This window comes from Paroedura picta, chromosome 2 (genome assembly GCF_049243985.1).
Source record: "Paroedura picta isolate Pp20150507F chromosome 2, Ppicta_v3.0, whole genome shotgun sequence".
Classification (NCBI taxonomy): Eukaryota; Metazoa; Chordata; class Lepidosauria; order Squamata; family Gekkonidae; genus Paroedura; species Paroedura picta.
Genome location: NC_135370.1, coordinates 67,234,962 through 67,243,903, shown reverse-complemented (window position 1 = coordinate 67,243,903; position 8,942 = coordinate 67,234,962). Strand labels below are relative to the sequence as shown.

Sequence of the window (8,942 nt, the reverse complement as noted above, 5' to 3'; positions counted from 1 at the left end):
AAGGACAACAGCAGTGGTGGGCTGTGATCCTAATACCCAACTTATAAACTTCTGGAGACATTTCTGGAGAATGAGTGTGAGTGTCAAACCAGGCTCTAGGAGACTTCAAATCACCACTCTGCCACGGAAGCATGCTGAGAAACCTTGGCCCAGTGATACTCTCTCAGCCGAACCTATTTCACATGGTTGCTGTGAGGATAAAGTGGAGACGGGGGAATGTTGTGAGCCACTTTGGATCGCCATTGGGGAGAAAAGCAAGATATATTAAATAATTCCGGTTTATATTGTGAGAAACGGTGCTGGAGTAGATGGATCTGCTGGAGTATGACTAGTATGTATTCACTCCTTATTCCTCCACCCACCTAGCCTTCACCCATAAATGTGAAAGGCTGGGTGCTCTTCTTCTCCAGAGCCCAGACACATGTACCACTATAGTATTTTGTGTATTGCAGTAGGCTAACATGTATGGGAATGGGGTTGTGGCTGGGGAAAATTCCAACAGTCTAATTAGGAGAATTCCCTCCTGTGGGTGCAGGACGTGATGGATCTTGTGAGTGTTACGCAGTGTAAAAAAAAGCTTGCTGAAGGTAAAAGTTCTGTTTGCAAAATATATCCAGCCCAGAAGTTTGAGTGACATTTTCTAAAAAGAAATGACAGAGGTTTGTGCTGGTGGAAGAAGAATTTTATTGGAGAACGGGGAGACTGCATTGTTGAGTCAGAGACCAGTGTGTACAGAATCATTCATATGAAATACATTCCAACCTCCCCAGGGGACAGCAAAGAAGGTGCTGTAGTTTTTAAAGGTATGAAATCAACAGAATTTGCAGTGTTCCTGCTGTTTTCCTACTGAGTTAAATGTTCATAACATAACAGCACATGCTAAACTCTGCTGCAATACATGTGGATGGGCTTCAGCATTATAACTGACTTCTTACAATTCTTACATAGGGTGCCCCAATTCATTCCACCTTTGCAATTTAACTGTGCATCAAAGCAGTTGTCATACCACCATCCCCCACCATAAACATCTGCACAATTAGTTAAAGTTGATCTGTCAAAATCCCTATCTTTACATGAGAACCTCATATTGTCATGCAAGTTTTTGGTCTGTGAGGAGGTGAGAGGATCCCCTGCATTACCGTCATATGACCCTAGGTGCAGCCTATAGCCTTGACTTTCATCTTCCAAGACAAAACTGTCATATTCTGCATACTTATGATTGTTGCCAGCATCCAAGTTAATTCTTACTTTGTACCATTTCTGTCGGGCAATGAGGCTGATGTACTCAGTTCCTAGCCAGTGATCAGCCTCCAGATTGCCGAACCCATATTTATAAGTTGTCCATGTCTCTGACCAAGTAAGTTCAGTGTTGAAGCTGTTCCGCTGGATCACTGTCCATCCATTACATCCATCCATGACACACTGGACCACTAGTTTGCGGGTGTTCTCAGGGCGTATTATATAAAGGCCACTCTCTGTGTGGCCTGTTTGAAACATTTCATCACAGTCTCTCATATAAGGGATGGCTAGGGAACAAAAGAGTAATCAATTGCATCATGCAGTAGATTCTACAGTACGTAATGTCATAGTGAAAATGTCCCCTTCCCCGCCACCGGCCAATACATAACTATAAATTAAACTATAAATTATTGATGCATTTTTAACCTTTTAATGTATTACCTTCCCTTTTACAAACTGCTATTGTATAGTACTGCTTCTAAAATTTTGGTCTAAATGACCGTAAATAAATGATTTGGTTTAGTTTGGAATCAAATTTTGTCAGTCTTAAAGGTGCCTTTGGACTTTATTCTAGTCTTTGAGCTAGTTTGTGTTCACAGTTTTCTGTTGGTGGTAAGTTCTCATTTCTGTTTTCCAGGGTGGGAAGTCCACAGAGATGTAGTGCACTATGACGGCCCTATGTAAACTCAGGTTAGAGGCTTAAAGTCTAATATGTTCCTCAAGTTATATTCTGAATCAGCTTGATGGCTTTCACTCCAAAGCATTTTCAGGAGGGGACAGTTTGAAGTGGAAAAGCGAGAGGTGCTAACTATCTCATCCTAAAAATTCTTTGGTATGGATGCCATTGGATTAACGGTACATGAGGGTTGAGTGTAACCTGTATTTTAGCCCTAAATTATAGTGCCTCTGGTAGAGGATATATTTATTCTGATATATATGTGCCTCAGTGTAGAAAAGAGTTGTTTTTATTTGCTCAAGCTTTCAGAATACATCTTAATAGATACAAATAAATATTTCTACTATACCAAACAGTGTTCAAAGAATTCTTAAACAGTTTCTGTGTAGTTCCTTGGTTTTATTATTGGTTGTTTGGTCTGAGATGGTATTTTATTTTTTAAATTATCTGCCACCCTAAAGAACAAAACCATACTAGTACATACTTCTTTTAAGAAAAACTAAAATGTATAATTTTTATCTGATTGTTCTAAACCACCTTGGAAGATTAAGTTGAGAGTACAATATTAAAGATTTAAATAAAGAATTCTTGTCTGCTTGACTTGATGAATTTTGGAGTTGACCATCAATTTGACTAGGTCATACTTATGTAACTAGTACATCCTATTGATTAGCCAGTAGTAGCAATTTAAAAGCAAGCATAAATCTTACACAGGCGCAGAAGTCAATTTATTAGGCATATATTATGATTATGTGTTTCAGGTGTTGTGAAGTTTATTTATTTGGAAATTTTCTATGCCACCTGTCATGGGTCAGCCAGGACTCTTGTTGAGTACTCAGAGGAGGAAGGGGCCAGCATAGCCAGCCCAGAGGCAGCAGAAGCCAACAAATGAGGAAAAGGTACAAGTATGCCAAGGCATACAGCTGAGACCTATACAGAGTCACCTCCACCCCCACCCCCAGCTTGGTCCAATAGATGAAAGCCAGCTGCCTGTTTCCAGCCCTCCAGGATCACCTGTACCATTAGAGAGGTAAAAGCACAGGCTTAGAGTACAGCTGTAGACTAAAAGGAGAGGTGCTCACCTTAGGGCTAGACATCAGCTACCTGCTAAGAAAATGATGAGTTGTTGTAGGATTGAGTCTCAGCAGCTGGCATTTAACTATAAAACCTCTAAAGGAGGTTGTAGGATGTGGATATAACAGTAATCTATATGCTTTTTGTTGAAAAACCTTGATTTCTTGGACTGGACTACTGGCCTAACTTTTGAAAACCCTGAATCTTGACTTGGAATGACTTTGCAGCTTGTAATCTCCTTTGGCTTTTTGCTTACTCAGGAGAGCAATGAAGGATGCTGCAACCTGATACCAGGATCTGGCTAGCTGTTATACCACCACCTATCCAGGGAATCTACCTAAGATGGCTTACAAAATAAAACATCATAAAAGTTATTAAATGCAGCATTCAAAAAGACAGCCAAAACATAAAACAAGGAGTGGCTTAAAATGGATCTTAAACATTTCTCAGACTAAAAACAGACTATTAAACAAAAAAAAAATTAAGTCAGCCCTTTAATTAGAAGCCTGGGTGAGCAGAAACATTTTGGCCTGACACTTAAAAGAAAGTAGTAGCGCTCTAGGTGGGCCTTGAGGGGAAGGGCATTCCACAGGCAATGTGCCACCATTGCAAAAGCCCTGTCCCTAGTCATCACATGCCTTGTCACTGAAGTTGGGGCACACAATGCAGGCTTGTGAGGATAAGTGCAACATTCCTGTTCAAACAAACACAAAAATGTGATTTAGTTAATCCCATGGTTAAATTGTGATGTAGTTATACCTATAACTAGATTAATTGTTAGTCCTTGTTTTAAAAATCAAGTAAAATGTTTAGAAAGGCTTCACAGTGCCTCTGAAAGGTGTCCAGCCTATGACAGCTGCAACAGAGGAGCTCCTAACAAGGCACATAGTGAATAACAGCTGCTGCCACCTTTCTCGCCACCCCCCCCCCCCACTCCCCATAAAATGCAGAATTGCAAGCGAAGTACACAGATTTCAGCAAGAAGTGTTAACAGCTCTAAGACAGAAGTGGGCTAATAAGCAGAAGCCTGTCAAGTAAGTGTGGTTGGAAAACATTTTCTCCTCACAGCAGCAGCACAGTACAAAGGGGGGAAAAGGCTGTACTTGGTTATAGTAAATTAAGTTTGTCGGAAAATACACAGCATATTAAAATTAGTGGTATGGTGGTGAGGCTGCCATTCAGCAGACAGGTGCTGAACAAAATACAAAGAAACAGCATGTGAAGTGAGAAAGAGGAGCTGAAGTAAAGGAGTTGAGACAGAAATAAGGGATTGGGGACATGAAAAATAATCAGCAGCAGAAGGCTAAAACTGAGAGGGAAATGGTGGGGGCTAGGAATTTTCTAGAAAAAGAGCAGAATAAAAGATATGGGTTTGATAAGAACTTGAAAAACATTGAAAAAAATAATTCACCTGATATGAATAATGTGACACTCCCTGTATGTGCCTTTGCTCATTTGTATGAATTGTTACAAATATAGATAATATACGACATATAAGTGCTCAGTAGTTACAGTTGAAGCTTATTCAGTAAGCAAATGCAAGAAAGCTGCAGTCAATGCAATCCATGATATATGGAATCAGTTAGTGGGTATTGAGTGTAACACTTCCAGAGGAAAGTTCTTGACTGGTGGCCTGCTGGCTCCTGTCAACTCATGTTCTTATCATCTGCCAGATTCACTCTCCAACTGGAAAAGTCATGCTGTTCTCTAACTCCTTCACATTTCTTCTTGCCCCTCTCTGTCTATTGACTCGGCAGGCTTTACTTTTACTAGTTCAGCAGGTAAATACGTATACCTGGAGAACATATTGCACTATAACACTTTCAGAATATCACCTCAGTAAGATTGCTAGATGCATCCCTATTTATATTTCCTGCGTTTTCAGGAATTCCATAACAAGGCAAAATGAACCTTAGTTGCTCTATTCCCTCTTAATTTTCTACACTGTGCTTTCATGGTTTGAATGTCCCTTCTCTCCATTTGACTAGCTGAAGAGATCTTCAGCACCATTCCAGAAATAAAAACAACATAATGATATCTGCATTTGATCCATTCATAAAGCTCTTAAGGAAACAAGGATCCTGTGTGAGAGAAGCTTCAACTACCCATCGACAGTCTTCATCGTTGTCCACATTCTTGACTTCTAGTGACCTTTAGGAGACTGCCTAATTTGTACAACCAGATTTCTTGGGTAGTAAAACAGTGGTAGACTGGGGCAGGCAAGCTGAGGGAGACAAGTTACTTTTCAAGCAATTAGAAGTTCTCCCTGCTTCCTCTAGCACTGCTGAAATCAGTCTCTCGTCTTTCCCTTTAAAGCTACCTCAGAAGCTTCTCCACAGGGGGTGCAGGGGAAACTGCAGGGGAATGATTCCAGTTGGTCTGAAGCACCACTGTTGGTCTGAAGCACCACTGGACTCAAACTTTGTTCTATTGACTTGGAAAGGTTTTTGTTTCTGAACACTGCAGACCAAGGTGGTTGTTTGTGCAAAGGCTGCCATTTTGTGACTGGCGCCACCCAGTGAGGCTCCATTTTGTGACTGGTAGCCTCAAAGGCTCCTGGAAAAATAAAGCTGCACAGATACATCTAGTCTGCTACCCCATGTTTTACCCCAGTCTACTGTTGTTTCAGTTATAGTTTTGAGTAATAGGTAGGATAGGTAAAATAATGTTCAGCATTAATTCTGTAGAAGGCTCAAGTTTATTCTGTGTCACAAAAGACTAAATTTGTTACTCTGAAATATAATTTTTAGTGCAGTTATTTGAAAAAGATCATATGCTCTCTATTCCTGTCTAGAAGACAAAAATGTGTGCAGCTTTGGTATACATCACTAAAATCAAAAGCTAACTTCTGAGGCGTGAATCTGTTTTCTGATACCACTCCCAAAATCAGAGCAATCTGACCTGTATGAGTGATTTGATTTTTATATTGTTTCATATTGTTATATGGAAGGTTTGTCAGGCAATATTTAAAATATATACATAAATTCAAGGCTTGCTGAGCAAGCATATACTATAGCAGTGGTCCCCAACCCCCGGTCCGGAGACCAGTATCGGTCTATGAATCAGTTGGTACTGGGCTGCAGCTCCTCCTCGTCCTCCTCCCCGGCTGCTGCCTCGGGGGCTGCCCTGCCACTCTGCTGCTGGCTCACCTTTGGTCTGCGGCCGCCATGGCTGGGGCTCCCCCTCGACGTGGCACTGCGCAGCTGCTGCTGGCAGTGCCCCCTAGCGGGCAGTGAGAAGTCAGAGGCTCCAGCAGGAAAGCAAGTGGAACAGGGGCTCAGGTGGTGGCGACATCCCTCGGCAAAAGACTACCCCCCCCCTGGGCCTCAGTTAAATTGTCAAGCATTGACCGGTCCCCAGTGATAAAAAGGTTGGGGACCACTGCTCTATAGTGACTCAGATCTGGTCCTTGGTATCTCAAGTTAAAGGATGACAGACAGCAGCTGCTGGGGAAAGCCTTTCCCTGCATGAGAATCTGGAGATCTGTTGTCAGTCAGTAGAAAATACAGAGCTAGATGGACTAGTGTTTTAAGCCAGAGAATAGTGTTTTAAGCCAGTTTGGGACTCCTTTGGGCACCGAAAAGTGGGGTATAAAAAATGAGCTACTACTACTGCTGCTGCTGCTGCTACTACTACTATTACTACTACTACCTGTTCCCCAGAGATCATGTTCTTAGGAACTGGACTTTCTCCAAAACTACATTTGGTCATTCTTTCTACCATCACCACAATACCACATACCCCAATGGAAATTAAATCACATGACTTCTCTGGCTCCAGTGTCTTCCCAGACTTTTGTCCCCCCTAACTTCCCCTGAGTGATCATGAGTTTGGTAAGTAAAACCTCTCAAATATACTCATACACAATATTTTCAGAAATGAAAACCAAAGAACTGTGTTCCTCTGCCTTTTGAACATTGCTAATACACCTGTATCTATTATTCTGGGTTTTTAAAAAATAAACATTGCTAATTAATCTGTGTCTATTAGTCTTTGCTTATTTTTTAAAAAAACAATCTACTCTGGTTTTGTCATATGATATATAAATTATTCACCTTGGAAATTTTTTCATAATTTCACTCAAATTGTATATTACAGTATAGGAGCGGTGGTTGGCTATATTCACACAGTTCCAACAAAGCAAGATTGAGAAAGCTTTGAAATTGTGCCATATTAGAGATTGAAAGACTTACAGAATGATTTTAAGCAGAGTCACACCCTTCTAAATCCATTGTGGACATAAATGGATGTAACTGCTTAGGCCTGCAGTACTTGGGAGGTTTTGGGGGAATGGATCAGGACATACATGGAAAATGCAGAAAAAGTGCCATTAGCAAACCTGTTTGAGGACTAAAGATTTCCCTTTGGTATTTATCAATCAGGGTTCATAAATACCTTTTTACCTTCCCTAAACCTGAGCCTCTTGTGGCACCAACTGGTAAGGCAGCAGACATGCAGCCTGAAAGCTCTGCCCATGAGGCTGGGAGTTCAATTCCAGCAGCCGGCTCAAGGTTGACTCAGCCTTCCATCCTTCCGAGGTCGGTAAAATGAGTACCCAGCTTGCTGGGGGGTAAACGGTAATGACTGGGGAAGGCACTGGCAAACCACCCCGTATTGAGTCTGCCATGAAAACGCTAGAGGGCGTCACCCCAAGGGTCAGACATGACTCGGTGCTTGCACAGGGGATACCTTTACCTTTAAACTAAAAATATACACAGAGATATTTTAAAACCTGGATATGGGAAGAATTATTCTGTAGAAAGGTTTTCGTAAGAACTCTTGATTGTTTTATAAAATCATACTGCACCGGTTGTAGGAGTATTTATATAGGGCGGTGACTGAAAAGACCATGCAATTTAAAATGTAATTTATAATTTTCATTAGTTCTTGAGAATGATTTCTGTCTTAACATTACTGTGAATACTTAATGTATAGATAGACATCTGATACTTATGAGAGAGTCATAGTTACTAAAAAAAGATCTGGCAATACTTTAGAAGTTTCAGATGTTCTGTTCAATAAGGTTTTATTGTTTTGGAAAATAACATCTAGCATGAATATAAAAACAAAATGAAGCTGAGACACAGTTTTAAAAATGGTTAAACTTTGCTTTGGGATATAGATGGGAAGGATAATCCACTGTAATTAAGCATGGATCCTTCCTAGAACTTCATAATTTGGAAGAAAGAAATTACTCCAATACAGATACTACTGGAGAAGAATTTTCTTTCTTATGTTATACAGGCAATAAGGTACTATGAACATTATTATTTTACACTATCTCAAACAAAAAAACAGAGACTGTTTTTACCTGTTCTTCCAATAGCGTAAAAACGGTTCAGAATTTGAGAAGTATTCTTGACACGATCTATGTTGGCAACATCTGCTAGACGTTCCCTCCACAGAACATCCTCGGGATCCACTGAACTGGTCACGTGGGATGCAAAAAGAATAGCAACTGTAGCAAGCAGGACATTTGGGGGATGCATTGTACAGGCAGAGATCTGAAAGAGGCCATACACATATGCATTAGTATCTGCAGGTGATTTATACACCCTGGGTGTAACTAGCTGCTTAATACACTTACAGTACTTTTTAGAGCGAAATTCAAAGGGAAAAAATAGCTTGGCAGGTTCCTGCTTTTTATTTTATACAACAATGTAAAGATCCTGGATGACTGAGCTTGTTACTGATTAACGTCAGGACGCAGCATTTATTACCAGTGCTGCAAATAAGCATCATAACAGCTGCTAAACTAGTCTGTGTTGTTTGCTTTCCTGCACATGACATAGTACCATGTGGAAGGTGCAGATTCCTTTTACCTAAAGTCATTTCTTTTTTAAATTTATCATTGCACTTCTATCCCGCCACTCCCACAAAGGCTTGTGGTGGCTAACAATACATAAAACCCATAACATTATAAAACACAACTCAACCATTCCTTTAAAATCCT

General features: G+C 40.6%; 1 protein-coding gene across 1 annotated transcript; it reads right to left on the bottom strand.

Moving 5' to 3' along the window:
* Window positions 1-670: 670 nt before the first annotated feature.
* Window positions 671-8,767, bottom strand: LOC143829508 (fibrinogen-like protein 1-like protein). Its single transcript, XM_077320565.1, has 3 exons — window positions 8,577-8,767; window positions 8,301-8,493; window positions 671-1,526 (listed from the first exon to the last, which is right to left on the bottom strand). Exons 2-3 carry the CDS (start codon window positions 8,476-8,478, stop codon window positions 880-882), a joined length of 825 nt encoding a protein of 274 aa, XP_077176680.1. The 5' UTR covers window positions 8,479-8,493; window positions 8,577-8,767; the 3' UTR covers window positions 671-879.
* Between the last annotated feature and the right edge of the window lie 175 nt (window positions 8,768-8,942).